Source organism: Mirounga angustirostris, unplaced genomic scaffold (genome assembly GCF_029215605.1).
Source record: "Mirounga angustirostris isolate CCGP_5_RB_7025 unplaced genomic scaffold, mMirAng1.0.hap1 SCAF_6, whole genome shotgun sequence".
NCBI classification, from domain to species: domain Eukaryota; kingdom Metazoa; phylum Chordata; class Mammalia; order Carnivora; family Phocidae; genus Mirounga; species Mirounga angustirostris.
The window spans coordinates 115,092,556-115,106,364 of NW_026991714.1; the positions used below are offsets into that span (position 1 = coordinate 115,092,556).

Genomic DNA, 13,809 nt, shown 5'->3' on the forward strand with positions numbered 1-13,809 from the left:
GAGCCTTCCCCTCTCCCAGGCACCACTCTGGGGATAGCCAGAGATCCAGCCTGACTGCAGAGCTGGCCTTGGGGAGTCGGGGAAGTGGGCTGCCCCAGCTGCTCTGAGGTCCCTTTTAGAAATGAAGATGAACTGTAAAAGCCCCAGTATTGACAGCATAAAAATGCCATTCATCATCCTCTCCTAGTTATAAATCAAGAGGGAAAGGATGCAGAATCCCACACGCTCTTATTTCCTAGGCCAAATAGCACACTTTCTCATTTACCTATGGTAGCTGACATGGCCTTGGGGCTCCCCCAGACCACCAGCTGCTCAGTGATCTGCCCCCCACTTGTTGACAAAATCATCATTAAGTAGTTTCATAAACAGTTTTTTTGAGGGTTTTATTTTTGAAAGATATGACAACATTAAAGACAAATGTCAAATTCACTTCAAAGTTGAATAATTCTTTCCAATCCCTATAAAAGTTTTGTTGCATACTGCCATGCCCAGATACACATATTTATACCATTCTGATCATTGTGTAGGTATGTTTATTCTATTTTCGCCCAGCCTATCAAATTGTTTCTGCTTTTCCACAGTCTCTATAATTTACATTTCATTTGTTCCGCATTATTCCATTTCCATAAAATTACATTTCAATTGTTTTATTATGTCAGTGCGCCACAGTTTAATAAACCATTTCTTCTAAAACTAGGCAATTACATTACTTCCAAATTTTAACTGTTTTAAATAGTGCTGCAGAAAACAACTTATATAGATTGCTGTTTGCTTCTGATTAATTGTTTCCTTAAAATAAATTTCAAGAAGTAGAATTACCAAGCAGGGATGTGATGCTTTATCCATAGCTTTACCGTGTCACCGACGACTCAGAGTGCCCATCTCACAACAGGTGTCCAGCATGAGCAGTTATTTCCAGAGGTTTTTATTTTATTTATTTTTTGCTACTTTAGTTAGGTATGATGACATCATGCAGTTATTTTAACTGGCCATATAGACAGGTACTGCAGTAGTCCCCTCCCCCCCCATTGTTCTGGTTTCACTTCCCATGGTCGCAGTTACCTGCGGTCAACCCCGCCCTGGAAGCAGATGCTCCTTCTGGCTCATTGTCAGAAGGTCGGTACTGGTAACACTGTGTCACGGTGCCTGTCATACCCCTCATGTCATCTCATTAACTCACATCATCACATCACAGGAAAGGTGAGTACAGTGTCCAATAAGATATTGAGAGAGAGAGAGAGAGAGGTCACATTCACATAACTTTTATTACAGTATATTGTTAGAACTATTCTTTATTATTAGTTATTGCTATTAATCCGTTACTGTGCCTAATTCATAAGTTAATTTTTTTCATAGGTATGTATGTATAGGAAAAAAAAACACAGTAGACATAGGGTTGGGTACTGTCCACAGTTTTAGGCATCTGCTGAGGGTCTTGGAGCATATCCCCCATGGATAAGGGGGGACTACCGTATTCTGAGAAAACAAAAGAGCCAGTAGAGAACACATTTAAATCTGCTGTCCTCTTTCGCTGATTTCCCCAGCCTTTCCCGAAGCGGGTGGCTGAGTGCCTCACGGTGGATGGGCACTGCCTGCATGCCGGCTGGTCCCCCTCACTCTCCAGGGCCTCCTCTCGGAAAGCAGCAGACTTGGCCCCATTAATGGACAGCACACACGTAGGCACTTGGGCTCAGAGCTCCTTCTGAATCCCCAGCCCTGACTGCAGGGTCCCCCGGCTTACACGCTTTGGAATCACCGTGGCCCCTGAGGTCAGAACTTAGTCATCAGAGCTCCGGTCAAAGCCTCTGTTTTTCTCTTCATTTAGATAGTTTCCAGTCTCCTAAGATGACCCAAACCGTCTTCTGTGGGCCACGTCCAGAACCTTGCCGGCACCATCTGGTTGGTGCCACATTAAGACCTATTAGAAACAAACAGGAATCCCTGGCGGAACTTTTAATTGTGGTGACCGGGCAAAGTGACAGCTTTGAAAAATGATGCTCAGCCTCATTGACCCAAATGAGTGAGCAGTCCTCTGTCCTGAGGGTGGAGATTTACCACTAGGCAACCAGCCAGCGTAATCACGTTTCAGAATGCTGCCTCCACACTTCTCTGGCAGATTCCAAAGGACGCCAGCAGGGGCATACACAGGAGTTCTCAGATCCTTCCAGGCTTACCTGGAAGCTTCTGGGACAGTTGCGATGTTGAAGCCATACTGTTGCCAGCAGCAGTGGGCCTGGGGGTGTCAGGTCACCCCAGCCCCTCTGGCACACGTCCAGGGGAGCGAGGGCTCTGGCCCTATTTGGATACGCGGGCATCTACGAACCAGGCCAGACCCAGCGCAGGCCAACCGGAGGGCCAGGACCAGGGCCCTGAGTCACCTGCTGCCACGTGGCCAGACAGGCTATGAACCCAGACCCATCACACACGAAAAGTCGTATGTTTTTTTCACTATGACCTGACTTCCCTGCCCTCTTCCCGTTTTAGTGGGCAGAGGCATATTAGTTTCCGAGGCTCCCTCGGCGTAATGCTTAAACTTGAGCAGCACGAACGTTTCCTGGAGGCCTTGTGAAAACCCATGTTTTGGATCCCCAGCCCCAGAGTTTCTGATTCAGTAGGTCTTGGACAGGGCCCAAGAATTTGTATTTCTAACCCGTTCCCCGATGATGCTTATGCACCTGGTTGGAACGCCACACTTTGCAGATCAGTGTCCTTGCCTATGACTAGATGGAAGACAAGTGCAGTTGAGCACACAGCAAGAGGGCGCTACTGGTCTCTGTTTCGGTTGACAAAAGGACTGCAGATCCACCCTGGCTGGGCCCCAACTCCCAGAAATGGATGGAACTGAGCTGAGAGGCCAGCTGAGAGGACACACGCGTGCACACACACACACACACACAAACACACGTGCGCACATACCACAGACTTTGGGATCACAGAATCACCCTGAATCTCTCTTTTCTCCTCTGGGACCCAACAGTGAAAAGGAGGACAGGATATCTCCCCAAGTAGCTGGACTGAGAGTCCCTCTCATAAGCTGTGGGTCTGCCTCTTGTCTCCAGGCCTTGTATGGACACACACAGGCTGTCACATGCCTGGCAGCATCGGTCACCTTCAGCCTCCTGGTGAGTGGCTCCCAAGACTGCACCTGCATCCTGTGGGACCTGGATCACCTCACCCACGTGGCCCGCCTGCCTACCCACCGAGAAGGCATCTCTGCTCTCGCCATCAGTGACGTCTCAGTAAGGCCCTGCCTTCTCAATGTCTGGGAGCCTGCCTGGCAGCACGGTGCAGTGCCCCAAGAGAAAACCCAGGGGCAAAGAGAGGCTGACCACCCAAGAATGTGAAGAGGCTCCCGATAGTATGGAGTATTCTTTACCCAGACAGAGTGGAGCCATCAACATGGGCAGCATCTGGGTCTAGATTTTATTTTTTCCTTTTTTATTTCTCTCCCTCGGGGTGGTGGGAAGTGTCTGTTCTGGCACAAGCATGAAGTTGGCTTTGGTAAGAAATCTGCTGGGCTTGACTGACTAATTCAGCTCACTGACTGCAAATGAGTGTTAACTCAGCAGGTGCTTCTGGTCTCCATGGCAGGAAGTGCTTCTGCTTGTCCCTCGGTGCTGGCTACCATAGATGAGCCTGTCAGGAACATGTGTGTGTGTGAGAGACAGAGACAGAGACAGAGAGAAGAGAGAGAGTTAGAGAAATATATATCTAAATCTCAATATGGAGGTTCTCCCAGGCTAGAATTTCCATCATAGGGCACAGGGTTCCCTGAGGATTCAAAGCCTCTGCATCTGCTCACAGAAAGCCCCAGGAGTCCAGCACATGGATAGAATGGGCAAGGGGTTAATAGAAGGAGGGGGAGATGATCAAGAAGGCTCCTGGCACCAACTTTAGTCAAAAGTGGTCTCCAGGTAGGCCTGAATCAAGGATGAATGTTATATGGGCAGATAGAGGATGGATGGATGGATGGATGGATGGATGGATGGATGGATGGATGATAGATGGATAAATGGGTAGATGGATGGATGGGGAGATTGAAGGATGAATAGGCAGATGAGTGGCAGGCAGATAGGTGGATAGATGGATGGATGGATGAATAGGTATGTGGGTGGATGGATATTTGGATGAATTAGTGGGTGGATAGGTAAATGGGCAGATAGAGAGTGGATGGATAGTTGGATAGATGGATGGATGGTGGGTGAACGAATGAATTGGTGGCATTAGGAAAGAAAAAAGCCCTGATCTGAGAGAGCATAAAACCCATATAGAATAATGTCCTCAGTCCTCAGAGAAGACTTACATCAGGACAACAACTTGTTGACTTCAACTTGTCCTGAAACCAACCGAGTTCACCAACTGAGTGCCTGCTGGGCCCAGTGCTGGGTACTGGGCAGAGATATATCAACATGGTCCTTGGCCTCAAGCAGACTCTATACCAAAGAGTTCAGGAAAGGACATGACGGAGCCAAGTCCAGGGGGCTATGGAGGGGCACTGAGTTGCCTACATCCCTTTTGTGGTTAGGGCAAGGCTCAAAAACATGGCTCCAGCTGGTTTTATGAGACCTCGGTGACAGTGACCACTACACCATTGGCTATAACATAGACAAGGACTTGAGAAGAAAACTCTGGACATAACCATTATAGGAGATTCAATGGGGACATTTTTCCTCAGAAATTCCCTTCAGAGGGATATTGTCCAATTTTATTAGTCATATACAATCATTCAAACCTCTGTCCTTGCCCTCCACCAGGTGATATCCAGATTTTCTTCATGGGTAGAGGGCCAGCCAGCCAGTTATAGGTCCCATGTCTAGAGCCAGGGGCAGTCTCCAAGCTGGGTCTTCTATGCCAGTCAGTATATGGTCAGGGAGAGGGTTGCGGGAGGAGTCCAAAGGGTGAGCCAGTCAGCTTGTGTCAGGGAAAGCAGTATCCAAACACATTATTGCAATAGGAAAATAGCCAGGAATTTGCAGTGTGTGAAAACACAGCAGACCTATGAGTCATCTGGGAAGAAGTAGGTGTCTTAGAAGGTCTTGGATTACCTTGGATAGTCTTCAGAAGATAGCAGGTTAAGGGTGATTGGGTGTACAAACTCTGTCTGAGCAAGTGGCGGATGGGCAGGCAGTGACCCCAGCATGGCGTAAAGCCGGCTCTCGTGCTGCAGGGCACCATTGTCTCCTGTGCGGGAGCCCACTTGTCTCTATGGAATGTCAATGGACAACCCCTGGCCAGCATCACCACTGCCTGGGGCCCTGAAGGAGCCATAACCTGCTGCTGCGTGTTGGAGGGGCCAGCATGGGACACAAACAATGTCATCATCACTGGGAGTCAAGACGGCATGGTTCGGGTAGGTGTGTCTTGGGCAAAATGAAGGCATGGTACAAGAAAGTGTTTTTCTCTGTTCTGCTCACTTCTTCCAAGAGTCTAAATCTATAGGCTGCATTTCAAGCCAGGTGGCAGACCAGACCAGATCTCCACAGCAAGTGAGGGCAAAGGCAAGTCTCCCTCCAGGCAAAAAGTAAATAAATAAATAAATAAATGAATGAATGAAATTATATATGTATAATTTTATATATACATACACTCATGTAATGAAATAAACACTTATTGTCACAAGGTGTGAAAGCCAAATGGTCAAATGCACAAGAACATAGCCCAGTGCTGAAAAGAAATATTTGAGCCATCCATTCACACACTTGTCCATCCATCCATCCACCCATCTATCCACCCACTAATCTATCCAGCTGTTTATCTCTATACCTATTCATCATCCATGCATCCTTCCGTCTGTCTATCTTTCCATCTACCCATCCATTCATCCATCTACATGTCCATCTATTCATCCATCCTTCCAGTAATACATCTACCTACCTACCCAACTATTTATCCCTCTACCCTCCTTTCTTCCTTTCTTCCTTCCTTCTTTCCTTCTTTCCTTCCTTCCTTCCTTCCTTCCTTCCTTCCTTCCTTCCTTCCTTCCTTCCTTCCTTCCTTTCTTCCTCCTTTCCTTCTTCCCTCCCTCTCTCCCTCCCTCCCTTCATTCCTTTGTTCCTATCCTCCCATCCAGTGATCTATCCTTCCATATACCCATCCATTTATCAATGAACCCATCTATCCACCCACATGTTTGTTCATCTATTCATCTATCCAAACACCTAACTCTGGCTCTGGGCCAAACTTTTCATACAAGCCATAGGGGACACAGAACTTAATGGTAATAGGCCCTTAAGATGCTCATATCCTGGAAGAGAAGAGAAAAAGAAAATACATGTATGCAATGCATGCTATGACCAGGATAATCAAAGAGTGCCATGGATCCTCTTAGGAAGGCCGTGGTGAGGGAGAGCATCCTCCCTCAGCAAGAAACCAGGAAGAGAAGGAAACAAACACTGAGGTGAATAACAAGGTAATTTTTCTGAGACTGACAGGAAAGATGAAGGAATAAGTAAAGAAGGAATCATTCAGAGGCTAACTCAAGAAACTGTCAATTGAATTCCACAGTTTATGAAAGGAAATGTCAAATATGCCACAAGGTATTCAAGAAAATGCCCATTGAATTCTACAAATATTTATGAAAGCTTGCTGTATGACAGCAAGAGATAAGACTGAGGAAGTCCCTTCAAGAAGCCTTTATCTGTGGGCTCTGAGGGGCACATGGTCTCTGCAGAGAGCCAGGCATCCTGGGCTAGCCAGAACATGAGGAGGTCAGCGAGGCCTGGGCTTGGTGGGGTGCGGCCCACGCTGTGGGTCAGTCAGAGGAGCCCGGGCTGTCTGAGTAGCAGGTGCATTTCTTTCACAGACCCCCAAGTCATGAGTGGGAGTCTTTCAAACCCTCAGCACTCATTCATCCAGGAAGATAATTGAGCTCCTGGGATGGCCCAGCACTGTGCTAGGCCCGGTGTGGAGCTCACAGAAGCATTAAGGGGAGGCTGGTCCTTGTCCTTTGGCTACGGAACTTCCAGACTCAGCAAGTGAGAAGCCATATGTGGTCAGCCAGAGGACGCTCACAAGAGGGCTTGGGACCAAGAGCCAGACACAGAGGATGGGGAACCCTAGCTGCTGAGTGGGGAGGGAGGCCTCCAGGGATGGCGGCAGCAGGATGAGAAGGCATTAGCTAGGTAAAATGACAATAAACTAGCTGCTGAGTGTCACCCCCAGAGCTGAGGTTGAGGGCAGATGCCCTGTCACAGGAGTGCAAAGTGAACCCATCCAAGTTGAACTGTGCTTGGCCGAAGCCCAAGTAATCCTTCCCAGAGAATACACTAATAGTGGAGGTGAAAGGGGACCAGGCTCCCACACCTTCCCTCAGAGTCCCTTGGACGTGAGGGAATGGGATGGGCCCGAGCCTACAGACAGGATCATTTCCCCAGCCATGGCCTTTTCTCTTTTCTGGACAGATTTGGAGGACTGAGGACATGAAGACGTCTGTTCCTGGGCTGGCAGCACCAGAGGAGACCTCAGCCCCACCTCCAAGCCCTAGAGGTACCTGCCCTGCTTAGGGTGCGGGGCACGCTTGCCTTGCTCAGTCGTCCCTCTCCTCTCCCCTCCTATAGTGCCATTCAGGCATACAGAGCCCAGGGAAGCCGTCGAGTCTCTCTGGATGTTGCCAAGTTGGGGGGACAGAGCATAGTTTATTGCAAGCTCCTAGCAGATGTGAAGCATCATGGAGAAGTCCTGTTGCATCCTGGCCCCATCTTGCAGGGACCAGTGAGCTCTGGGATGCTCCCTGGACATGTGAACAGTGGTGATGGTGGTTGTCAGGACCTCCTGAGCTTCAGAATGGGGCGGGGGGGACACGCCTTGCAGAACTTGGTTTAATGTTCTCCATCTGCCTGGATGACTCTTCAATGCCAAACTTCCCAGTCTAGGGCCTGGGTCCAAATACCTACTTGCCTAGACAGCCAGGCTACAGACAGGAGCAAGGAGGGGCCACGGAGGGGCCTTGCCATATGCCTGGGGAGAAGAAGTGGTTCCATAGTGCCCTAGCCTTCCCTATGGATCCTGGTTCAACCCACCCAACTCCATGGCAAGCTCCTCAAAGTGGGTCTGGGGGTCCTCTGCATCAGCATCGCCCAGGAGCCTTATTAAAAATGTAGATTTGGATCCTGTTCCTACCTTAAACCCCAGCAAATGATTGGGGCTTGTTAGATTTCCATACCCAACAGGTCCCCAGGTAAGTGTGGTGTGCACTAAAGTAAGGGAACAACTATTCCGAAGCCCTCTTTGGGTTGTGGCAGATGGGCCTAAGGGAGGGAAATCTGCTCTTTCTTCTGCCATCATGGCCGCTGGTACCACAACGGGCATGGCCACCATTTCGGAACCCGGAGGGAGAGGGCTGGCCAGGAGCGGCTTCCATGGTGCGCACTTGCCGTGAGTTCTCTTGTTTGTCACGGCAACCGTGTGAGGTCGATTTTACTCTGACACCCCTGTGTAGGATAAGGAAGTTGAAGCAGAGAGAGGCTTAGTAACTTGCCCAAAGTTATATGACTACTGTAGTTTTCACTTCTGCCACGAGAGCAGACACAACCAACCTCGGACTCACGTCACACTGCCAGACTAACCTCGACCACAGATGCTGCCATGCATCACTATCGACAGCACCACCCCCGACCATAGACCCAAAGGTCACCATCAAAGCCATCACCTCCTTCTCTTATACCACAGCTGTCCCAATGGCCCCACCGTCACCTCCTCCAGTGCAGCAAACCTTTCTCAGCTCTATCTTCGTCGAAGATTTTGGCCCAGGACTGAGACATCTTTCCTGGTGTCTGTGACAACAGGAAACGTGTTACCATGAAGTGTGGATTCTCCTGTCATCATGAGTCTCTCTGGTTTGCTCTGCATCCCAGGACCCATGATCTTTCATGGGAGAGAATTTCCCAGAGTGCTGAGGGCTGCCTTCTGAAAAGAGTAGCCATTTTCAGTTAGTTCCTTTCTAGAATGTACTCCACACCTCCTTGAGTCATTTAGCCATCCATTTATGGTTCTTTCTTCACAGAAGTATACACAGACATCTGATGAGCCCTTACTAGGTCCCAGGCTCTGCACAGGGAATCCCTTCCTTCAAAGTAGGGCCATCCGGAAACACTTGTCAATAATCTGGGCTGACCCAGAGCAGTGACCTCACAAGGATCTACAACCACATTCACTTCATTATTCCTAGTGTCTCAAGGGTCTTTGGGACTACAGGGCATCAGCCCATCTCAGAGTAAAAAGAAAGATGTGTGGGGCTTGTGTATTCTAAGAAACTGACAGCACTTCTTTGGAGAGCAGGGCCCAGACTTCCTCCCCGACTGCCACGGTCTTGGAAGAGAGCTAGCACAGGATCCTTGTTCTCTAGCCTGCCCAGGTGTCCCTGTCTGTGGTGCACCTGCCCGAGAGCATGCCAGTTCCGGCATGGGCGGTACTGCCCACTTCTGGAGCCATGGTGGTGCAATGAAGTAAAGGTAGATAAATGGATGTCTGAACAAGAACGCTGCGTGGATGGAAAGACAGATGAACAAAGGGCACGTCAGAGACATTCTGCTGAATCTGGAAGTGCCAGCGTATTCATGGGGTTCTACTCGGAATCAGCAGTTGTGCTGAGACTGTGCTCATTGGGAGTGGGGTCCAGAGCAATGGAAAATGAGATAAAAAGCAGGAGACAAGGCTCTAGACCTGGCTCTGTCCCCAACAGCTTCTCTGTCCCTCAGTTCCCCCCCTCCCCGTGAGATGGGGATGCTCCTGTACATCCTAACGTGATGACAGAAAAATAATAGGACATAGACAAGAATCTACTCAACAAAATGCAGGTCATCCTTATAATTTTCACAGGCTTGAAAGAGCCTTCCCCCCCCCCCCCCATATACCGGCTGATGACATTAGGGAGCTCAAAGACAGTTTCAGGCTGGCAAGAGCCCCCTCAGGCCCAGGTCCACATCCTTCCCCTGCCGTTTGCCCTGACCTGCCTGAGGTCACCACTGTCAAATAGAATTACGTGCCAGGGTTGTGATCACAGTTCAAGGGAGGATTCAGGTGAAATGACATGAGGGCGCAGACACATTCATGAAAACCAGTCTGGGCCACAGTATGGAGCTAGCAAGTCCATGTGAAGGCTTGCAAACCCAAGCCAGTGGAGGTCTTGCTGTTCTCAAAATACTGCTCGAAACGGTTTTGCTGGAAAGCGACAGTATTGGGCACGACACATAGATATTTGCACACGTGTCCTGTTGGCGTGTATATCGCTGCATCCCTCAGATGTCGTAAGGGGAAAGAGAGGAGATCTTTGAAGATATTAAGGATGCTGCATTTGTGTACAGATGTAATCTAATTTCTGCTTGGAATTCATTTATTTGTCATTTGAAGCAAGGACCAACCCCGTTGAGCACAATTCGTTTTAGGAATCGCCCCGTAGATTTGGACTCAACCTGGTACATAAAAAGTGCTTGGGGAAGGCTTGTTGTTTGGACTTTTGCACAGACACAAAATGCGCATGCATTTCCTGGGCCCAGCTGGGGCAGCGGCATCTTCCCGCCCGGCTGCTGAGGGACCTCGCGGGGATGTACCCTGCCCATGTGTCTCCATCTCACCCTTCCATGCTGAAGGAATTAGTGTCTGTCCCCAAATGCAGTCATTAAAATGAGTGAAGTAACAATCATTGAGTTATATTTTTTGAAAAAACGTTCTCAGCATTTAATTATTGGTTGTGGCGTGAGAGGATTTAGATAAGTTGATAATGCCGACTTTATGTAATTTGTTTTTACTAGGCAATTACGGGCTGCATTACATCCTGGCAGCAAGGTATTGTGGGGCATCTTATTAAGCATAAAGCCAGTAAACACTGATGAACAATTTTGCTGAACTAGGCATGCAATTTAGAAAGCAATAATACACAAATCCAATTTGGTACACAATGGATACCGCAGCACGTCAGCACATGGAACTATCACAGGCTGCAAATTAAATTGGGACGGCCCTTTCTGCAACAGCACAGGCCAAGATTAAATATATTTTCCCCCTCAATTTAACAAGTTGCTGACCACAAATATAAATACGTGTGTATGTGTTTGTGGCCCTGCATGTGGACATACATGTGCATGTGTGTGAGCCCACTCGGGGTTTCGAACGATTCCCTTGCACCATCCGCACAGGTCACAGGTGGCAGAAGAATCTTGCCCTGTGCCGAGAGCTGGATGTCAGCCTTGCTTTGACCGGGAAGCCCAGCAAGACCAGCCCTGCGGTGACAGCTCTGGCCGTGTCCAGGTAACCAAGGCCTGGCTTCTTCAGGCCTCCAGCAGGGGGCGCCAGGGGCACCCCTAGGAAAGGCCCCCCCCCTACAGCTCTAGGCTCAGGCTGCCTGGCCCTGGAAGGTGGTCTCACTACTACAGGGACCTGGGAGGGCCCACCACGCACAAGAGGCAAACAAGGTGCCCATGTCGGGCCCTGGGACGTTTTTTTAACACGCACATGTTCTTGCTCGCTCGCTCTCAAATATCCATGAATTCATGAAGAAATCTAAAGGGTAAAAGTATATGGCTTTGTAGTTTCATGCTATAGAGAGACCTTTTTCCTGAGGCTCACTACCGATTATAACATTTGGTGTAGTGATGATCCTATGTCACAAAAAAAAAAAAAAAAAAAAAGCCTTTGAAAGCTCTAAGGCAGTGTAGAATAGCCGAGTCTGAGACACTACCCTTGATAGAGAGCATTTTATTCTTCACAGCTACCCCGTGGCAGTAAGCGGTACTTCCTATCATTAATCCATTCCACACACTAGGAAGTGTAGCCTCAGGAGGCTATGGACCTTGGAGAGCTGCTTCCCTTCTTCCCTCACTGCCCTGGAGTGGGTGGCTCAGGGTCCGTGGTGGTGGGACCCACACAGTGTTCTAGAAGCCAGGCTGAAGTGAGGTAGGCTAGGGTGGGCCATGGGCAAAGGGACAGAGGGTCCAGAGCCCTACTTCTCTGCTAGAAACCTTGCCATTCGTTTGGCTGGGGGGACATCAGGCACACCTGGAGATGTTGGCGAGAAAAGTCTGGGCTTCATCCTGCCACTTGCAGCCTGGACATCTTGGAGTGTCCCTCCGTAGTCACGAAGGAGGCCGCAACCCTCCTAGTTCAAAAGTCCCCCTCCCCCCGGGTCAAAACATTCTCCAGTTCTCCCAGCCCCTCCGCCTGCCTCAGGTGGAGGCCAGGTGCAGGCCCCACGGGGTCCTGGACTGAACCCCCTGTGTCACAGTTGCCTGAGGGCCGGCTGGGCTAAGTGGGACTCACACTTGGCTCTAACGCTCCTGTCTATTCCTTCTCTTCCCAAGAAACCAGACCAGACTCCTGGTCGGCGATGAGAAGGGGAGAATATTCTGCTGGTCTGCAGAAGGGTAGGAAGAAAGAGACGGTGGAAGTCTGGCCGAGCAGCGTGTGTCCTGAGCTGCAGCAGCACCCCGCAAATGTGGGCTGACGCGGTGCCCGGGGCTCAGGAGCGTCTCCCCCGAGGAAGGGGCTGCTGGCCTCAGAGCCGCACACCCTCAACCACTCCACGGCCCGTGGGACTTTGGCCTTGGATTGTCCAAGGACGCACTCTATAAAAAGGAAAGCACCCTGGGAGCCTGGGAGCGGTGATCTGGAAACCGTGACTTGCTCACTAGCTGCCCACGAACTCACAGGACTCACCTTTACGGAGGGCTTATTACGTGGGGAAAAAAAATTGGGTCGCTTACTAGAAACTAATGGGAAATATTGGATTGTCTTTATTTTATTAAAACAACTATTTTCCAGATGCAAGAGGGCTTTTGAGTATAAAATCACCACCCTCTTCCACTCAGTTGTTTGCCTCCCATACCTAGAAAGGCGGGAAGCCCTCAGGGACGCACAGCCCACTCTCAAGAATGTTTCTCAGGCCTTCCCATCTCCCTCTGTGGAACCTGGCTCTCTTGCAGGCTTGCCTGCTGGACAGGGGCTCATGGGGAGTGAGGGGCCACACTCAGGAGGCCTACTTCTGTGGCTGAGCCACAGGACGTGGACATGAGGCTGCCCATGCCAGCCTGGGAGATGGGGGAGAGACACCCCACCATGGTATGCCTGCCCTGTCTTTGTACCCCACAACAGGCTTGGGCTTGGCAGGCTCTTCCCAGAGCCTATCCTTACACAAAGGTCAAGGGCCCCAGTCCACATGCCGATTCGGAGCTGGAGCTCATCCTGGAAGAATCTGGGCTGCTGTGTGACTTCTGCCCTCCAGCAGAGAATATGGCAGGTGAGGTAGTTAGTGGAGCCCCTCTGAGGAATTCCAGTGCCTTCCAGAGCATGGGTCACTCTCAGTCCCGTCATTGGGCACTGAAGGCATCACTCTATTCCAGTGTCTTCTCTCTACCCCCAGCCTTTCAGAGCTCCTTGAGAGGAAATTCACTGCCTCTTCAATGAAGTCAAGTCCAGGTGGGTGCATGGGGATTTAGGGTAATGAAGCTCCTTAACAACTCCCCTACCTGAGATTTCCTCTCCAGGGAAAACAATCCTTTCCATATTTCTGCAAGTCCTGGAGAGGCCCTGATGAGTGTCCCTACCCAACATAGCTCAGACCTGGGGATGGCAAGAAAATGGAGTGTTTTATGAGCTGGGTCATCCGGCCTCTGGGGGCAGTGAGTCGATTTAAAGATAAATTTTAAGAACATAGAGGTGGTATGCAGCTATGCCAAAGAGAGTGAGTGAGGGATGGATAGGAAAGAGTGATCTATCTGTAAATTTCGAGGGCTTTGCAAAGGGCAAGATGGAGGAGGAGGTGCTTCTGAGGTCCATTGCGCCCCTCCCTGGATGAGAAGGGCCTGTGTCTGACCCCAG

The 13,809-nt window shown here is 49.8% G+C and overlaps 1 protein-coding gene across 1 annotated transcript in view; it reads left to right on the plus strand.

Annotated features, from left to right (window-relative positions):
* Positions 1 to 13,396, plus strand: part of WDFY4 (WDFY family member 4) — a 291,643-nt gene extending 278,247 nt beyond the window's left edge. The window contains exons 58-62 of the mRNA XM_045878280.3: positions 3,060 to 3,239; positions 5,168 to 5,350; positions 7,401 to 7,485; positions 11,133 to 11,244; positions 12,294 to 13,396. Of these exons, the coding sequence (XP_045734236.1) occupies positions 3,060 to 3,239; positions 5,168 to 5,350; positions 7,401 to 7,485; positions 11,133 to 11,244; positions 12,294 to 12,360 (627 nt within the window). The 3' untranslated portion in view covers positions 12,361 to 13,396. The remainder of the gene's footprint in view (positions 1 to 3,059; positions 3,240 to 5,167; positions 5,351 to 7,400; positions 7,486 to 11,132; positions 11,245 to 12,293) is intronic.
* The last annotated feature ends 413 nt before the right edge of the window (positions 13,397 to 13,809 follow it).